Below are 19,584 nucleotides of genomic sequence, written 5' to 3' on the forward strand. Positions count from 1 at the left end.
ATTGCTGTGTTACAGATGTACTCTTCTGGCCTAGAGTACTTTTTATCCTAAATAAATGTACTATTCCCGGGGTCATTTTGTGTAAATTATTTTAATATAGTTGTCTTTCTGACCCTTAAAATGCTTTTAAGTGATGCCACTGCCTAACTTGAAAGAAAGAAACTATTGGAAAGTGTTTACTGCTTCAAAGGTAGTTCACTAGTTACAATTACTTATATGATTTATACAGTTTTTGTGGATTACACTGAGACTTCTCCCTCACTGGTGAATGGGCTGGGACTGGCTTGTGTTGATGCATTTCAGGACTAGCACCCTCCAGAAATTGCTTGCTGCAGCCGTACTGGGCACTGAGACATAATGGAGACTATTTTGTGTATGTGTTGTTTTGTGGTGTTTTGATTTTTTGTGCCTGAAAAGTTGCATGCTTCCTGAGAAATGTCATAGGATACAACATTGTCCTGGTGTTTTCAAATTACACAGCATGCAGAGGCATTTTAGGACCTAGGGGTTTTTTGACCAATGTAGATGACTGTTCCATGACGACTCTGCCAACCTTGGAGCAAATCAGTTTCACTAGGTGTTGTACTGCCTTGGCTGGATTAATAATATGGTCCAAAGTACCAGGACTAAAGATGGATAAAATCTCTGCTTTGCTTCAGCCAATGCTGTAATTGAAGTGCCCAAAAATTGTCTCAATTGATCAATGAAAATTTTCTGTTACCTGTATACTATGAAATTTTTGTTTCCGCAACTTTCCAGGTGTAAAGCCTTTGGATCTATACTATTCTTACCTAATCATGAGGAAGAATGCAGGAGGAGTATCTGAATTTATGAAATGACCTTCAAGAGTCTTGTCAGCTCAGTGATACATATTGGTATAAGAACTTAAAATTAAAAAAAAAAAAGTATAGACTGAGGTTTAAAAAAATTCTTCCCTGGACAACTGGGTCTCCATGAATTGGAGCTCCCCTAGCTTTGCCAAAGCTCTTCTTTTGAATACAGTGTGGTGTAGTTCCTGAGGGCTTCTTAGTGATGTCAGCAGTTCTGTGTTATATGTAGTGTGTCTTATACTTAATGCATGTTATCTGATCGAGCTTTAATCCAAGAAGATGTTGGGAGCAGGCCCAGAATGCTCTGGAGTGGGGGAATCCACTCCGAGCTGGGCTGTGGTATGAGTCTTCTTGGTGTTTCTAGCTGACCCTGTGAGGATACAGTAACAGCTGTAAAAGGGCAAAGTAGCATTATATGGTTAGACAATGGACAGTGTGTAAGTTTTTATCCAACCAGGCTGAGAGAGACTGAAATTCGGTTACTTTCTTGGACAGGTACTTTACTTACTGAACTGAAAGTAGATGTGCATTCTTTTCCCTGCTCAACTCTATTTTCAGTCCAAGTGCAGTGGTAGCATTTTGCCTGAACTCAGCAATTTGAGTATATACTGAAGTGTGTTCTGAATATACCCACTGGAACTTTGCCCTTTTCAGTGCTTACATAAAAGGACAGCCACTTCACACGTGAGTATAGACGTGCAGGAGATTGAGCGCTTCAGTAGTAGAACTATTCCTTGCTGAATTTTAGTTCCTTAAAAGAAAGCTGAATATAGCTGACTCAGAATGAAGCAATTGTTTTGATTTTAGTTCTAGAGATGCTTCCTTGGGCTTACACATTTATGCATATATGTGCATGTGTGTATGTCAAGTGGCTTTCCTTTAGCCAGACGATTCTAAACTGTTTAGAGAGTCTTTCCTGCTTACGTATTCATTTTCTTTCAGTTAATAATGGGCCTTAGCACGCAAGGAGCAGAGAAGAAGAGTGCTGCATCCATTGCCTGCTTCCTGGCAGCCAATGGGGCTGACCTCGGCATTCGTAACAAGAAGGGTCAGTCCCCTCTCGATCTCTGCCCTGATCCAAGTCTCTGCAAAGCATTGGCTAAATGTCATAAAGAAAAAGTCAGGTTTGTATATTTGTAAAATACACAGTTTCCAAATGTCTACTTCCCACAGATTTACTGATTTATTTAAAATGTTGAGCCTTTAATTAGCAATAGCTTATTAAATCCCCACCAAACCCCTAAATTTGTATGTTTTTTGTATGTGGTCATTTGTTTTTTACTTTTAATTCTTTATGTTTTTATGGTACACTGACTGCTATTCACAAATACATTAATTGAAACTTACCCAAGCCTTAGAGGACTTTAGTGCATATTATTATGGGAGAGGGGGGAATGAGAAGGTGACAATCTTCAGGTCGGGGTTGGTAGAACTTAACAAGGGGGGCGGGGGGAAATCCCTGGAAGAATAAACGAGCACTGCAAACAGGCTGGCCTGGGAAGTTGTGAAATCTCTGTCTATGCAACTTTTAATGACTGAACTGAATGTAAACTAAGACGAATTCAGTGTTCGTGCTTTGAGAAGGTCACCTACTGAGTACCTGTTAATCTGAACAACTGTATGATTCTGTGAAAATAGAACGAGGGGGTAGGTCTGATGACTTTGGGAATTACAGTTTCAGTGAAATAGCCTGTTGAGAGGTCCATGCAGTATCAGATGATTCACCTTGTCCTACTTATGTTCCACACCTCTTGCTGCAAATTCTTCTCGTCCTTAATTCCTGTACGGAAATCAAAACTTTACTTTTAAAATGTGACAAAGAGAGGCTGTTTTTACCGATGTTGCCCTGGTGAGGAGTCAGGCGCTTATTTCCTTTCGGAGTGTGTGTCCGTGCGTGCCGGCCTCATCGCTCGGCGGTTCCGTGTCGTGGGCCGTGGCGGGGCCGGCGGGAGGTTGGGCAGGCGCGCCCCCTGCGGGCCAGCGCGGCGCCGAGCTCCGGCCCGCGGCCCGGCACTGCCACGCGTGGGGACGGCCGAGGCCCGCGGCTCTGTTAGTAAAGCAAGCTCTTAGCACCGGAGGGAGGGACACGATATCCTGACTAGTGTGTCCTTTTTTTTCTATAATGCCTTATCCAAGTGCGTGACCTTGCACTCCAGTGTCCACTGTACTTACTGGAAAAGCCAGTTCATTGCTTTATGGTCATACATTGGTGCCCGAGTGCACAGGAGTATATAAGCAACCAGTTGACGTGCATTTTAAATTTTTTAATTCTTAAAAGTTTGACTGCAAGGTTTCTTTGTAGTGGCCAAGTTGGTTCCCGAAGTCCGTCTATGATCAACAATGATTCTGAAACCTTAGAAGAGTGTATGGTGTGTTCAGACATGAAGAGAGATACTCTGTTCGGCCCATGTGGCCACATTGCCACGTGTTCTTTGTGCTCACCACGGGTGAAAAAATGCCTCATCTGTAAAGAACAAGTTCAGTCTAGGACAAAGGTAAGAACCTCTGAAGTTTATTGGTTCTTTTTCTTTTATAATGTAAAAATGTAAAAAAAAAGGAAAAAAGAGGTCAAAGAAATATACATCTTCTTTTATGTGGTATTATTATGCCTCACTGGATGGAATTAATTTTGCATCATAATGATATCTTGCTCTTTTTTGTTTGGCTGTCATTCCTACCTCTTTCTGCCTTGCAATGTCTTTATTGTTCAGGTTCTCAGAGCTCCTAATACAGTCACCTGGGGATGCATTGTTGAAATAGATGATTTCTGCCCGGCCATGATATCTTTTCTTCATGTTAGGATAAATTGCTGCTTTTTCTGAAGTATCATTCCCCTCAGTAATATTTAGTTATTCTATTCCTTAGGGCTACTTGAAAAATGATTTGCCTGTAAACTGAGTTAATATGTGCTTGTTTCTGTAGTTAATAATTACTTTCAGCTTTCACTTTCTTTTTCTTTGGAAACGTAAGTTTCATTACACTGTCTTTTTCCTTCAGAGAATCAGCCAGTCATGCCCTATTTTGGAGACCAAAGTTTCTCAAATGGCTACTCCCAAATAGTTTTGACTGTAAGGGTACATCCCCCTTGATTTTCTGTTTGGGTATTCTTTTATTCCTTGTAATCACCAAGTCCTGGTGATTTTGTCCTGGTTTCTTTTTTTTAGCTGTTAAAAAAGAGAAATAGTGTTCAGCACTTGGGTTTATGTTTGGTTTTGGATTGGCTTTGGGTTTTTTTGTTTGGTTGTGGTTTTTTGGCTTTTGGGTTTTTTTTCTTTGTTTGGTTAGGGTTTTTTTAGGAAACTCAACTGTTTGGGTTTGTTTTTTTTTTTACTTTTTCCAAGCATATTTGATTAGTCTGCTTCTGTGGTATGTTGTTTTTCCTCCATCTTGGAGTCAGTATAAGAAATATAAAAGTTGCACTGTTTTCACTACTCACTCTCTTATTCTTCTTATACTGTTCTGCACTGAGAATGTTAACATTTGGGTTTTGAACATAGTGAGAGCTCCTTTCCTCTAGACTTTCTTTATAGTCAGTGAAAGGGTTCTGCCACTGGGTGATTTGGAGCATGAAAGTGAGGGTTCTGCCCCTATTCACCCATCTAAAGAAGTTAATCTATGGAAATCAGCTTTCCCAGGTGAAAGCTAAGCTTTGTGGATAACCTTCCTTTGATTCCTTTTGCTGAATTAATTTGAGAGATTGGACTATCTGGTCAATACTTCTCTTATACTTTCGTATAAAAACTTACAGTAGTATCTGCAAGGCTAAGAAATGAGTGAATCAGGACAACAGTTCTATGAACTGGAAGAGGTGGTCCAGGCCAGTATAAATGGAATTTTATGTGATGTCTGTGATGATACTGTATATGCCCCATCCCTGGCAGTGTTCAAGGCCAGGTTGAGGGCCAGGATGGGGCTCTAAGTAACATGGTCTAGTGGAAGGTGTCCCTGCCCCTGCCAAGGGTTGAAATTGAGGATCTTTAAAGTCTTTTCCAACCCAAACCGTTTGATGATTCCATGATATGTACAGCTCTCAAATAAAAGGACTTGAGGAACCCTATCCCAGAATATTAAAACATTTCAGTAAAAGCGCCTTTTAAATTAATTTCATAGGATCATAGAATGTTGGAAGGGGCCTTTAAAATCAGTCTTGTAACTGACACCTAATCCCATGCAATGAGCGGGGGCATCTTCAACGAGATCAGGTTGCTCAGAGCCCTGTCCAGCCTGACCTTGAATGTTTCCAGGGATGGATCATCTACCACCACTCTGGGTAACCTGTTCCAGTGTTTCATGACCCTCGTCATAAAAAGTTTCTTATACCTAGTCCAAAATGGCTTTCTTTTGATCTAAAACTATTATCCCTGTACTACTGCAACAGGCTCAGCAAAAGTTTGTTCTCATCTTTCTTTGTAAGCACCCTTTAAGTACAGAAAGGCTGTAACAACATCTTCTTGGAGACCTCTCATCTTCAGGCTGATGAACCCTAATTTAGGTATCTGTGATGGAATAAAGATGGAGAAAAGAAAAAAGAAAAAGGAATTTATGCTGTCCTAACTGCTTCTCTGTGTCTGTCATCATACTGAATGTATAAAAATTGCCAGCAAATACCTGTTCTTAGAAGTTAGTGTGATAACTCATTTAAGTTGCATTTTGAGATGCTGAAGTAGTTAAAAATGCCACTAGATGGAGATTCTTGAAGCCCAAGTGCCTTGCAAATTAATGTAGAGAGCAGGAGATACACTTTGCTCACATGTGTGTATTCTTTACAGATTGAAGAATGCGTAGTGTGTTCAGACAAAAAGGCAGCAGTGCTCTTCCAGCCTTGTGGTCATATGTGTGCCTGTGAGAGTAAGTAACTTTACAGAACCTCTTTTTGAAGTTATCCTGAAACAGAACGTTTTAAATCAGATTGCTAAAAGTTCATTAGTAATCTGATTTCAGATGCAATTTACTTGGTAGTCTGGTGTGTTCATCAAAATTTTTGCATTATTTATCATGCTGGTAACAATCGGAGGACTAAGTGGAGATTTTCAAAAGTTTAGAAACTGTGTGCTCTTTCATCTGAATTATTTAACTGGGAGTAGGCTTTCTCACGTTATAGAAGCCTCCTGTGTATAGTTAATACTTTGGAAGTAATTATAATTAATTTTGTTGTTTTGTTGCAGCTTTTTGAAGGCATTCAGGTATGCAAATGGAGTTTTAAAAAATATTGTAAATAAATACTTAGTATACTTTATTACTAACCTACAGATTTGCGCAAGGGCTGTATTTCCCCCCCAGAAGTAACATGGTTCACTTTGATATGTCCTGTGTAGTGAAAAAATACATAGGAAATCTCCAGAAATTTTTTGGTTTTGAGTATACATGGATGAGAATGCAGCTATTACCTTGGCTCCAGACATTTCAGGGCTTTGTTGAAGGGTCATTTCCCTAGAGAAGAGCAGTGCTTATTGATGAGGATCTACATAAGAGGGAAGGTAATTGTTCCCATGAGTAACTGCTTACTTGAACTTGCTAAAGAAGTCTGGTTTCTTCCTCTGTTCTGACTGAGGCAGCTGACGTCAAATCAATGACTACAGTTAGCCTGATCTGGCCTCTTTCACTGTCTGCAGATGAAAGATGATGAGAGAAGTGTTTTTGAATCGTTTCCCAGGAAAGAATACAACAAAAAGATTGATTACTGTGGTGAAGGATTTCAGCAGTACATGTTACCAAGTCTAAGCTGTAACAAGGACAGCAAAAGGTTTAACAGTTGTAGATCATTTCTTTCCACATTTTTTTCTGGACATCTTGTTCAAGCAGGACGAGAGAGTCTTCAAGTTTGTGTATTTTATAGGACCCACTCTCTTGATTCACAGTAACCTTTTAGCATTTATGAGACAATAACTTTAAAAGAAAAATACAGCCCTAGGTTTATATCAAAAGATGTAAGTTTACTCTTAAGGGTAAAGAGCTGCGCCTTGTTGCCCCTGGAGCATTAGGACAGTTAGTGAGATCCTTTGTTCTAAAGCAAAAAGCAGATAGCCAGGACATTCTTGGAAGTTCTGGTCTCAAATGTGTAATTATCTTTTAACTTCTTTTAATTCTTGTGGACTAGACATTCATTTGGAGAAAGAGGAACCTGTTCACTTGAAATATCTTAAAAGGGATTAAGGAATAGATTTGCTTTGAATCCCAAACAGGACATTGTTTAGGTGTGATTTACAGAAAATCATGTGAAGATAAACTCAAGTAGTTCTTTGTATTATCTGTTAAGTCATTGCTGTATAGTTACTCTGAATAAACAAACTCATGGAGAGAAAAAAAATAAAAATTAAGTGGGAAGATTCTGAGTTGATTTATTTCTCTGTTCCCTCAGATTGTGCAAGCTTGATGAAGAAATGTGTACAGTGTCGGGCAGTGGTTGAGCGAAGAGTGCCTTTCATAATGTGCTGCGGAGGGAAAGGTACAGAAGATACCAGTGATGATATTTGTGAGTGACTCCAGAGCCCATACTCTTTCACGTTCCTGCACCAACTTATTCTCTCATTCTCTTAAATGATCTAAATGTTTCTCTCCTTTCTGAAGAGAATTTTAATGAAAACAGTGTTAACCCAGGTATCCCTTTGCTTTGCTGTTTGCACTACTTTCTGCATCGGTAGCAGTCAATGTGGTAACACCACCAGTCATTACACTGGAGAATTGCTTCCAACATTCGGAGTAGAATCCAAAAATGTGTGATGACTTGGCCACTTACTAATGCCCTAAGAAGTAAAAGCCGAAGATTATCTGTGATTGTGCAAATGAGCAAAGATTTTTTTTTTTTTTTTACCTCTGGTACTCTGGAGGAATGGCAAGTATTTTGCATCTAGGTACAAGCAACTTTCCTGAGAGAATGTCCATTTTTACATCTCCTCCTTTGATTAGTTTTCAAACTTTTTGTGACTTGAGTAATTTCTATGAATTATTTGTATTTGCTCTGTGTGTGTATGTGGTACACAGTATCTCAGTTGAGTTTATAGGAATTGGAATATTAGTTCATTCTTGTCATAGTGTTCTGAAATAGATAAATATAGAAATAGTCATTAAAATTGGTTTTCAGTACTCACACTGGAAATTTAAGTCTTGACGATTTTTCTTTCCTATAGTAATATTGCTTCCCAGATCAGTCAAATACAGGAATATTAATATGAGCTTGTTCAAATTTTGAACAAACTACTTCCAAGACACTTGGGCAAATTTGAACACCAAATAGAGTCATCTCTGTAGGTAAAAAAGTCATTTCAATGTCAAGGAATTTGGCGTTTTTTTCTTTAAACGTGCAAAAAGGTATTTGTGTCAGGAACTTTACTGACAAATAAGAATTCTGAGAACATTAAGGGATTGCAAGCATAGTTATTACGGAAATACTTGTCCAAGAAGTGTTGCCACTAAACTCAAAGAAATTCTTTATTGAGCTGCAGTGATGGTGTAGTGAATTTATTAGGTCATCAAAGATGGTTGACTAACATTTTTTTCAGGTAATTGAAAAATTGTACCCGTGAAACTGGAAATAATTATTCCTGGTTCATTAGATTGCTGTGTAATGATGGATCTTTATTTTCTTTTAATGTTACAGCAAGTGGAAACATTCCAGTTTTGCAGAAGGACAAAGACAACACTAATGTCAATGCAGATGTACAGAAGCTGCAGCAACAGTTGCAAGACATCAAGGAACAGGTAAAAATGCTGGATAAAAATTGTGAGAACCACTAAGGGCATGAACTACTTGATTGAAAAACCCAATGCATACTCTATTATTTAAAGCAAAAATGACATGTTGAAGTGTATCAGGTCTTAAACTTTAGTTAAAAGACCAATATTTTTGGTGTGATGTGGCTTGTATGTCCTCTGTGTACAGGGTTAAAAGAAAAAAAAAAATCAAGTGCCATGTTTGATAATCCATCTATTAGAGCATGTATGTTGATGTGACTAAAAATGGATGCTCTACCCAGTCAGTGTATTCTCTGACTGTTTAGCTGACCTTAATATGTTGTAACAGCAGAAGCTGTGATAAAAATAAGTCATCTTCATTGTTTTGTATCTACCTTAATCTTAACTTGTCTGTTCATTAGCTGGCTTGGAACAATGGCTGACAGTTATCTGTCTTACGAAGGATATAGTGAACAAATTCTTCAAAAAACTGTGTGGCTGCAAGGTTAAAGCTTTGAAATTATTATACATGTAATCAAAATATTTGGAATTAAAATATTAAGGTTTATCTTAGTGATTAGGTATAGTGTTTGCAGATCTTTCAGCAGTAAGAGATCTGGAGCATCTAACTACTGAATGAGCTTACACTCTTAAAACCCTGATAATGTGACTTTTTGCTTCCATGTGTATAACACAATTGGAAGAAACTTTTCACAGATACAGGAAACTGAGGTGGCTTTTCCTCTGGTAGGCTTACAGGAGTCCATAATACTTCAGTGATGGGAGCATCACATCTAGTCCTGGTAGTTGTTTAATTCAGCTGTTCATGTGCATGAAAGCCAGGGCTAGAATGTGTAGATTGCCAGCTGTAGGGCTTGTGTTTCTAAATGCCTTAAATTTGAGAGCTGATATGCTCAGCTGAATGTCTGTGAAGAGCTATTCCTGTTATATGGTCACTGGGCCAGCACTCCAGTAATAGAAATTCAAAACAGTTTCCTGTATAGTTTTTTATCTGTAAAGAACATGCAGATCGAAGATTGTAATTTGAAAATGGATGTCTGTCTTACCTGGAAACTCCAGATGTTACTGTCATCTCTGATGTCTTGCATCCGCTGTTTAGCTTCTACTTGACATTTTTAGCATTGAGTGGAAAGAATAAGGTTATTCTTTTGGCATTTGAAGTGATACATGCAAAAGATGCTAGATGCATGCTTAAATGCAAGTAATTTGTTTTCTTCAGATACATTTTTTCAGGGTACATTAGGGGTTATAGAGGATTAGAGTTCTGTTTGGATATGCTGATATTCTTAGGTATAGGCATGTGAGAAGAAAATTACTTTGTTACAGTTTTTCTTCTTGATTAGATGTGATCTCAGGGGTTTTTTTGTCAGTTTTCCTTAGGTGCTGTTTTATTCTCTCTGATGTTATCTAATCTTTGAGATTTTGCCAGCCAGCAGTCAATTGTTCAGTGCCTCTGACTAGAAAGAGATGGTTCTGGTCATTCTTTTTGTGCCTCTTGGCTTGAGACTCCTGTGTTTTCTTTAGTGTCTTTTGTGCTTAGTCTTGTGACAAGGCAAGTTGTATCATACTTGTGAGTAGCAAGTTGGATTTGATTAAAAATTGATCATCTCATCTTTTAAATTTGTGCTTGAAGTTATGCACAGCATTCCACTGTAATTGTGTATTCTGTTGATTTGTGCTGTAACAGTTCAGTTTTCGTATTCAATTGATATTTTTCTACTTAAAAGTAATTTGTTCTCTTTCAGCAGGTATAAGCCTTTGTTTCAACTCATACCTTCAATGATAATCTAATATATTAGTGCAGCAGCAAGCTTTTAAAACTATTTCTGGTGCCAAGCAGAAGTGATGCTGATGTCAACAGAATCTCCCACATCTGATGACCACACCATTCTTCAGGGATTCCCTGAATGTGAACCCTTTTGACTGTAATTGCAATACCTTCACTCCATTTCATACATAATCATCATCATCCATGTAATACCTTACGTATGTTCCTTCACCATACTTACATCACTTTCTTCTTCCTTAAAAATAAATTTATTATGTCACTGTGCACCTATATTGTTGTAAAACCTGTTTTTAGTAGTGAGGGATTGATACTTCAAGCAGTTTAAAACACCTTGTTAGTGACAAAAAATTATCTGAGTTGCAAACCCAGTTATACTTAAAGTGCAATGAGCATTTTCCCAGAGTACTTACCTGAAGAAGTAGTTCTCATATAGAATAGGCATAGTGCTCTTTTATATTGTTTGTTTATCTTCAAAAGATTGTAGTCAAATGTTTCAGGCAGATAAAAAATGGGATTTCATGCAGAGGATGTTCTAACAAATAATACAATAGTTACAGATGTTGCTTATTTCTCACTCATTATTTTCTACTCCCCAGATGGAGCATAAGGCTTGCGTTGAGCTTTCTTTCACTGTAAAAGTGCATGTAAGATGGTGGTTAAGTAAGGAATTCTCCTTCAGAGTTGGATAAAAGTTAGTTATTTGGTCTTGTATCCCCCTGGGAAACGGCTGAACTGATTGAGAAGAACCTGTCAGAAGAGAATTGTGTAGCAAACAGGAAGCTTGTTGTTCTGCCAGCTGAGTCCTCCTACTGTGTGAAGTAGCTAAGGTTTAAGATAGTATCATGTTAAGAAATTAAACTGCTAAAGTATTTTATAAACTCTGCTTTTGTACTAAGCAGGAGAAATAAGGCAGTTTTCTAATACTGCCTATCAATAAAATGAAAATATTGGGATTTCTGTCCTTTACTGAATGAAACAGTTTGAAGTAATGGCATTTCAGCAGATTGTATTTTTTCTGTGTCCCTTAATGGATGTTTTATTTTTTAAATGATGGTGTAACATGTGGAGATAAACAGACCCTTGTAACTTCAGTAATTCTGGCATTATATTTAGACACGAAAGAAATTCATTAGCTAAAACATAGAATAAAGGCTACACCTTGGGGATTTTCCCAGAGATGAGATGTTTGCTTTTTCAGTCCTTTGTGAAAGATCATCATGCCAGTGCTGTCAAGTTAGACACTTGTAACACAGCTGTGTATTCATTGCATTGGAAATAGCTGTTTCTCTTATACTTGAAGTCTGTGAGTAACTGAAGGAGGAATACTCTTAAAGGTCCCATTGATGTGTGGGATGTGAAGGTGACGACTTAATGTGAATGGAAAAATGAGCAGGAGTGGCTGACAGTCAGTAGTCTTCTGTAGGTTTTTAGTTTGAGATTGTTTTGTTACAGTACTGTGGAAATTCTGGCAAAGCTGGAGCATGCTCCCCTTCAGGGCTTTTTTTTAAACATAAATTGACCTAAGGTTTTACCTGGAAGTTTTATTTTCCTGCTAGCCCATAATACTAGTATCCTGGAGACTGAGATAGTAATTTGCCCAGATTCTATGGCAATTTAAACTCTTAAGCAGAAATTTGGTGAATTTCATTTTGTTCTTCAATTAAGCTATCTACCCTAGGAAGTAATACCTATTGATTTAATAGAAAATGAGCTTTAGGGTTTTTCTGAATAGGTTACCTTGGTATGGATTCTCTCTCATGCTATGAACAAATTGAAGTAAAGCCCAACTGAGAAATACAAGAGCAAGTCACGGCTGCAAGATGGTGATAAAATGAATTTGTATTTGAAATACAAGCCTTGTCGGTATTTCATGTTATGTATGAGATTAACATTTATAATTGTTAGATACATGTAGTATGTCTCAGATATGAAGACATCTTTGATCTGATCTGATCTATAGAATGGTCTTAATAATTTTCATCTGTTGTAACATCTATTCATTTACTAACATTTGATAAACTGTTATAAATGAAATCCTAATATGACTGCAATATGTTTATGGTGAAGGAACATGCCTTATGAAAACTTCAATTTCTGCACATGAAAAAAGGTGTAGGACACTGTTGCCTGGTGGCTTGGTACAAAATGAATTTTGCTGTTGAAGAGCTTTGGGCATTGACTATCACTTCACATTCAGCAATTTAAACTGATTTTAAAAGTTTGCTGTGCTGCTGTATTGAGTGAAGGTTACAGATTTACTAAACTGTTGTTTATTTGAAACTTGAGGCGTTCTTTTGTATAAAAATCTAGATAACTTCCATAAACAAAGTACTATATTTTTATATATCATATTGATTATGCAACATTTTTTTTCCTTCTGCGGGTATTGAGTGTGTGGTGTTTGCAGGTAAGTATATGAATGGCTAGGTAGCCTGAGAAGAAATTTGTAAATCGTTATCCAAGCATTGCATACATCCAGCTGTTAATGTTTTGTTTCCTGGAAGATTACATGTTGTAAAGGAGACTGTTTCTCTAGAATGTTTCAATGTTGCAAACTTGTGTAATGATACTGAAATATGATGTCAGCCTACTGCTGGATTGCATTAATTAGAAATCATATTTAGAGAAAAGGCTACATAGTTGTTTGTGTCATGATGGAGTAGGAAAAACCCACATATTTTTAATCAATGTGGAATAAAAATGAACCAAAAAAAAAGCCCAATTTAGCTTAGTGGCTGTGGCAATTATCTGTTATGTTTAGGATGATGTATTTGTTGTTAAATTCAGCAATTTTTTATATTGCATATTCAGTACTGTATAACTACTGCCACTGATTATGTAACCTGTGGAAATCTTTTCCAGACCATGTGTCCTGTGTGTTTGGACCGCCTGAAGAACATGATCTTCTTGTGTGGCCATGGAACGTGTCAGCTTTGTGGAGACCGAATGAGCGAGTGCCCCATATGCCGCAAGGCAATCGAACGGAGGATCCTTCTGTACTGAACAGGGGCCAGTGTCTTTTACTAGGTTGTGAAAGAGTAAGGACATGTTGATGGTTTAAACCTCTCTAAGTTTGAAAGGCAGTGAAGGGTTCTGATGAAAACATTTCTAATACTGTAGCACAAGTTTGTTACATAGTAATTGCTTAAAGACTGTGAACACACCAAATAAAAGAAACAGTATTTGAACAGTCAGCTTGTAGCTTTACTCTTAAAAAACATCTAAGCCTAATGCTAATTTAAAGCAGTCTGGTTTTTTTTTTTTTTTCTGTCTTCTTCTTCCCCTTAAAGTTTAAAGGGACAATCTTATTTTGGTTTTGTTCTTGTGTATCATGTATGCATCAGATGTCAAGTGATGTAAGGGAATTCTTTTTTATATTGTCAGTTACTACCAAACATAAATATGTAGGGTTGTTTGTTTGGTTTTTTTTTTGCTTTATGCTTTTCTGGAGGGTGTCGGCATTTCCTGTGACAGTTCTGATTCACAGTAATTTCTGTCTTGAAATACACAGTCATGAAAAATCAATACAAAATATATACACAATAGTAATGAATATACTAATCCTGTAAGATCATGCCTCAGAATACCTCAGAATGCCTCAGAATGTTAAGGTAATTCTGACTTTATCTTGCCTTTTGTTCCAGAGGATGGGTTGTATAGGAAACAGTAAAAAGAAAAATCTGTTTTAGAAGCATTATATTTCCAAAACTGCACTTTAGTCTAACAGGTTCAAGCTAAGTAACTTAAAATAGTGAGCTTCGTAATTCTGCAAATTACTTGACTTTCCATGGAATTGCTTCTAATATGAGTGGAAAGGAGAACATTTGGGAAGTGGGTCAGTTATCTCTTTTAGGTGAGTGAATTTGATCCTTTGTGTAGAAACACATACATATGGAGCTGTTTAAAAATTGTGGGTCTGTGAATTCAGAAAAAACAGATTTTGCAAAATTTCCTTTCTTTTTAAGTGAGTTTTGTCTCCAGGCAAACAGTGTCAACAGCAAAAGAGAATATTTAATATTGATTATCCATCTAACTAGGGTGTTCACACCAGAACTTATCTGTGAGCATTGCTGAGTAATACTGCAAATGAAGATATTGCTGGCAGAACAGTGAATTATGTGAGCTGTGCCTAGCTGAGCTGAATTTGGCTGAAGGAGTTTGTTGTCAGTGATGTGATACAGAGCTGTTCCTCCTGACCCCCAAAATGCTACTGTTAGGTTTAGGGACTGCAAACTATTAACATTTTGAAAACAAATATATCCTTTTACCCTTTTTGGTGGTAGAAAATACGCTGATTTAAGGGTCTCTTGTAGCTAAAAGGAATCTGTGCTTACTCCTAAGTGATTTAACAGTTTTCCGAGTGCATAGTTCATGTAGCCCTTTGCCACTGTGCAGACTTCATTTGGACGTGCTCTTGCAGAACATTGAAGAAATCTATGTTGGAGTCACTTAGGTGCCTTAATTGAAGCTTAGGTGAATTTATCATTGAATTCTCATTGCATATGTCTAAAATGTGGACAAAAGGATAGTTAAGGAAAAGATCCAAGTAAGGATAAAGATATAGTTGTGGTCTTTTCAGAGAACTCAATCTGTCTTCTGAAACATACATTGATATGCCTGAACTGTGCAAATGTTGCAAATGTCTCAGAAGACTGTTACTAGTAAACTGTAAAGATAGGCAAACATTTAAGCAATAAGATTTAAACACTGAATAAAGTTTTCCAGGAAACAAGTGCAGTGATATTGGAAAAGTGTATGGAGAGTGGCTTTTAACACCATAAAGTGATGTAATACACAGCCTTACAATAGCTCAATAATCCTCACCCAGCATTCCAAGTGTTCCTCATGATTTTCAGTGTTTTTTCATTGGACACGATCACAACCTGGAGTCACTATAGCAGTCTGGTTTATTTTGTATACTAGTGGCCATCTGTTCTCAGATAATCTGCATCTGTATTCTTCACCAAATGAAGCAGCCTTTCCTTTTTTTGCTTCTTGGTTCCTATTCTAAAATACCAAAATTTCCAGGAGTTCTGTAAAGTTTTTGATACAAGGCCTGTTTTCAATTCAGCATCTTGGTATCTCCACTTGAACTCTGCGTGCATCTGAGTGTTCACTGCAATTTTCATTTGGCCAGTAGGAGTGTCACTAAGGTTTTTGGTTTGTTTTTTGCGGGGTTTTATGTTGGTAGCGTGTTAGACAGCTGAACTCTCTATAGTAAGCGTTCTTGGCAGGCTTCCCCTGGAAATACTTCTATAATAGGATGTGCCATTTGATGATCCATTCTGAGTTTTAGCTTGTCATGCATCAGATTTGTACCTTGATAGCCTCTGTCTCTGGCAGATGTATTTTGTCCTCTTAATTTTTCTAGGGGACCTCTGCAAACTTGTCTGCACAGATGCAGGGTGGATCTCTTCTTGATAACACAACTCAAAACCGAAACATCAATATAGCAGTTTGCATTTCCCTAATTCTTTTTTGCTGGAACAAGCCAGAATTACTTGAAAGTATTCCAGATTAGCATCAGTTGAATAAGTCAGCTGCGTTAGAACAGTTCTGAAGCATCCTGGGCAGGAAACTGGATGTACGATGTAAGTTACTGTTGAAGACCCTCAGTACTTGAATGCCATCACAGTCCTATGGAAATGGAGGCAATGGCTGAAGGTATTGCTGTTGGAGAAAATGTAGTGTCCTATACTGCAACCACAGCAGATGTATGTGACTGCACAGGAGTTTGTGACTGGACTCATTCAGCAATGTTGTGTGCCAGTTGAAACTGAAGTATGTCAGCTTGATGCTATTTCAGTGCCAAGAAAAACAGTTGAATTAGAAAAACTAGAAAAGCTAACCAAGATGCTTGAATTATTTATATAAGTCTCTTATTGACAGGAGGAAGAGCTGTATTTTGTCTGGAGATGGTGATACAGTTTGCCTTTCAAAAAACTTAATGAGGGAAAATGCCTGCAAATCTGGTATCATTTGTGGAAATAATTATTTCTGTTCAGGCCCTTTTTTTGCATTTGGATGTAGAAGGTGAACTTAGTGTTGTTGAGGAACTCAGTAAACTCATTCACTTTATTCTGTCATCTCTGCAGTGTGCACAGAGTGCGAATGTTTAATTGGATAGCACATATTTGAAGGATGAGAAGTTCACTTGAAGGCCAAAGGGGATCATAACAAATAGAGTTAAGGAAGTGTCACTGTGCATCTGTCTTCAGCAAAATGTTAAAGTCTAAATTTCACCTAAGCAAAGTGAAAATTAGAAAAATCAGTAGGGCATTTATCTCTAATTAATTATGAAATCCTAGAATGTAAGGGTTGTAAGGTTTGTTATGTCTATTTCCCAGCATTTAGTAGCAATTTTGAAATTAAATGGAATGAAATGTCTCCACTTGTTTCTTGAAACAAGTAACGAGATACCTAAAAATTTCTATTGTTCAGTGTGAGGTATGCTCAGATGTTTAAGTAGAATACTTTCTTTTCCATTCATTAAGGGACATAAACAGTCATATCACTACACAGTGATTTTGGGTGTAAAACAACCTAAGAGGTTAAAAGAATAAATTTAATAGTTGCAGATTGTTAACTTTTGTATAACTACCTTTGACTTTTTTTCCCCTCAGAACTTGTATCGTCACTTATTGTGGCCCAAGCTTATATGGCACTTCTCAAAATCTGGGCTGCTATTACCTACCTTCCATTTTTTGGATTACTATGTATTTGTATATTGGGGTTTGGACAAATCCCTTTTTCCTGAAGTGGATAACAAAAACTAGCTAACTAAGTGGATAACACTGGTGAGATAGGAAACAAGTTACTTTGTAAATGTAAAAGTTTGATTAATAGGTGGTGTTCTTAACTTGGACTGGGTGAGAATATAGCAGTTTTGCACAAGTACTTGTGCCTTGTTAGCATAGTCTTACAATTGGTATTTTAGCTTCTTTTAAAGACGTGAAATGGTCTTTTAAAAATAAATAAGTACTTATTGTGTATATATTTTCTAGATATGAAGGTTTAGGCATGTGTATTTATCTTGAGCAGTATTAACTGCAGTTAGTGTATACACTAAATTGTTTGAAGAAGCTGCCTTCAGCTAGTGATCTGAGCTTCCTCTACAAAACTAATTGTCAGAAATTTAATTTTACTCTTCCAGTAGCAGCTGGTGAACCGAAGAGCCTATCCTGTTCTTTGTGCTGCATGGGTCAAGTTTTCACTTAAAAAAACCAAACCCCAACAACGCTACAGTCTAACCTTTAGCAGTGCTACCTCCTTTCTGTCAAAGTGCTGAATTCTTCTCTAGCTGTTCGTTGTCTTTGGGAAGGGATGGGGAATGCATTGGTTTTCTTTTACTTCATCAGTTTTGATGTCTGAATACGTTGCAGAGGGTTTTTTACTTTATAAAATTACTGTGTAAATTGCATACAATAGCAGTGTGTAATTTGCCACAAAGTACATTGTATACCTGTGTATAAGTTGCTGGAATTCATACTTTTTTGTCTTTTTTCTGTATTTCATAACTTGTTTGTGTTGACAAAGGTAAACTGTTGTCTGCAGAAGCTTTAGTATGTGCCATTTTTATAGCTAAGCCTGTGGTAAATACGCAAGTTCTGACTCAGGGCTTTTTAACAACTTAAACACATTCACAATGTTCTTCAGCACATCTTGGAGAATACTAGAGATTTAACGACTGTACAGTGCCTTGATAGAGCTATTGAATGGGCAGCAGCCATATGGTCTTCACAGAATGCAAGTATCTTCTCAATCTTTTCAATCCAGTTAATGAGTTGACATTAATATAGTAGTAATGCCCTTGTCATGGATTTATAAACTTGTATAAGCTTTCTGTAAAGGAAAATTGGCAAATTTAGATATTATTAAGCTTTCTGAAAGCTGTTTCATTGTTGCACTGGTCATGAGAATCTGAAGGGCATAATATTCAAATTGACAGAAGCAGCTTTTGTGTCAAAGACAGCTGAGAAAATTTTCTGTATGTGATGTTTTTAGTGTGAGGAAAAGGTCATTGTATAACATGTAAAAGTACTTGCTTTACTTTGATCTAGTAAATCTTTTGTGAGAGAGAAATAACCAACAACAAATCAGTATGTTTGCATGCCATTTCATGGTTAGAAAACTTTGTGTCATTTTGAGCTTCTAGGAAATACTTGATTTGTCCCAACCTTAGTGTCTTTATGAATGCAAACTATTCATGTTAGAAAACAGGTTTCACTGAATCACAACGAACATTTTTGCTTTTGTTAAAACTAAGTTTGTATTTTCTGTAAACTGTAGATTTTGACATAACTATTGGAGAAATTTAAGGTTGTCTGTGTGAATGTAGTGTATTTCTGTATGCAGATAGCATTATATAATTGCTTACTTTAAAACTGCTTAGCAAGGTCTAAGCTTTTCAAAGGAAATGCTGATGTACTGTATGGTTAGTAAAACTTGTCATATAAGATGTATACTGACTTTTTCAAGAGCTTTGATTTAAAAGTATAGTTGGACTGAATTAATACTGATTTTTTGCACACAACATTGGAAAAGGGGTGGTGGCTTATTTGTCTTCCTCCTTCTTAGTTGTAGTGATGTTAGATGTCACTGTGGAATTAGAAAATTGTATACCTGAAAAAAAAATATTTGCAAACTTGGTTACTTGTTGGCATACAATGTTTAGAAGTTCACCAGACTTTATTGAGAAATTTTGCAGTCCAAAGTTCTTAAAAAAACTGGTTCTTTTATAATGTGTTCCTGAAGAACAAGTCTGTGGAAGCATCAGAAGTGCTATGTGCCTTTGAATCTCCAAGGTACTGAAACACTGTTAAAGCAGCACAGTAGAAGTTGGAAGGGTGGATTATGTTGTAACAACAGAAAGGTTGATTTAAAATTATCTCTGGATTATGTGCAAATTTTTCTGTAAATATGCAGTTCATAGTACTGTTCTACTGACCAGAGTTGCTGTTAAGTGTATGTTAGACTCTGTGTTTACTTGTAATTGAATGGCCTTTACTGATCTGGCTACGTGAATGTGATCGTTTAAACATCTCCTGCCAGATACAGTAACTTCCATATTCTGAGACAACAGATGCTGCATCATAGTTTGTACTTTTAGGATTCAATTTAATGGATGCATTTGTAAAAAAAAAAAAAAAAAAAAAAGGTCTATGTACTCAAAGGCAACAAAACCAACCAGACTTATATGGCTTAGTGTTTTTATTTGTCCTAGTGTACAGGTTGAAAAAGGAACTGACAGAATAAAAAGTTTGTTGCTCTCTT

General features: G+C 37.0%; 1 protein-coding gene across 3 annotated transcripts in view; it reads left to right on the plus strand.

The window, feature by feature from the left end:
* Nucleotides 1–19,584, plus strand: part of MIB1 (MIB E3 ubiquitin protein ligase 1) — a 77,109-nt gene extending 57,525 nt beyond the window's left edge. For 2 of the 3 annotated variants that reach the window (XM_066329697.1, XM_066329713.1), the window contains exons 16-21: nt 1,773–1,954; nt 3,133–3,325; nt 5,600–5,678; nt 7,189–7,302; nt 8,428–8,528; nt 13,174–19,584. In XM_066329697.1, coding sequence (XP_066185794.1) covers nt 1,773–1,954; nt 3,133–3,325; nt 5,600–5,678; nt 7,189–7,302; nt 8,428–8,528; nt 13,174–13,314 — 810 coding nt within the window. In that variant the 3' untranslated portion in view covers nt 13,315–19,584. The remainder of the gene's footprint in view (nt 1–1,772; nt 1,955–3,132; nt 3,326–5,599; nt 5,679–7,188; nt 7,303–8,427; nt 8,529–13,173) is intronic. The other variant, XM_066329704.1, reaches the window with a different exon arrangement.

The sequence above is a fragment of the Sylvia atricapilla genome, chromosome 1 (genome assembly GCF_009819655.1).
Source record: "Sylvia atricapilla isolate bSylAtr1 chromosome 1, bSylAtr1.pri, whole genome shotgun sequence".
Classification (NCBI taxonomy): Eukaryota; Metazoa; Chordata; class Aves; order Passeriformes; family Sylviidae; genus Sylvia; species Sylvia atricapilla.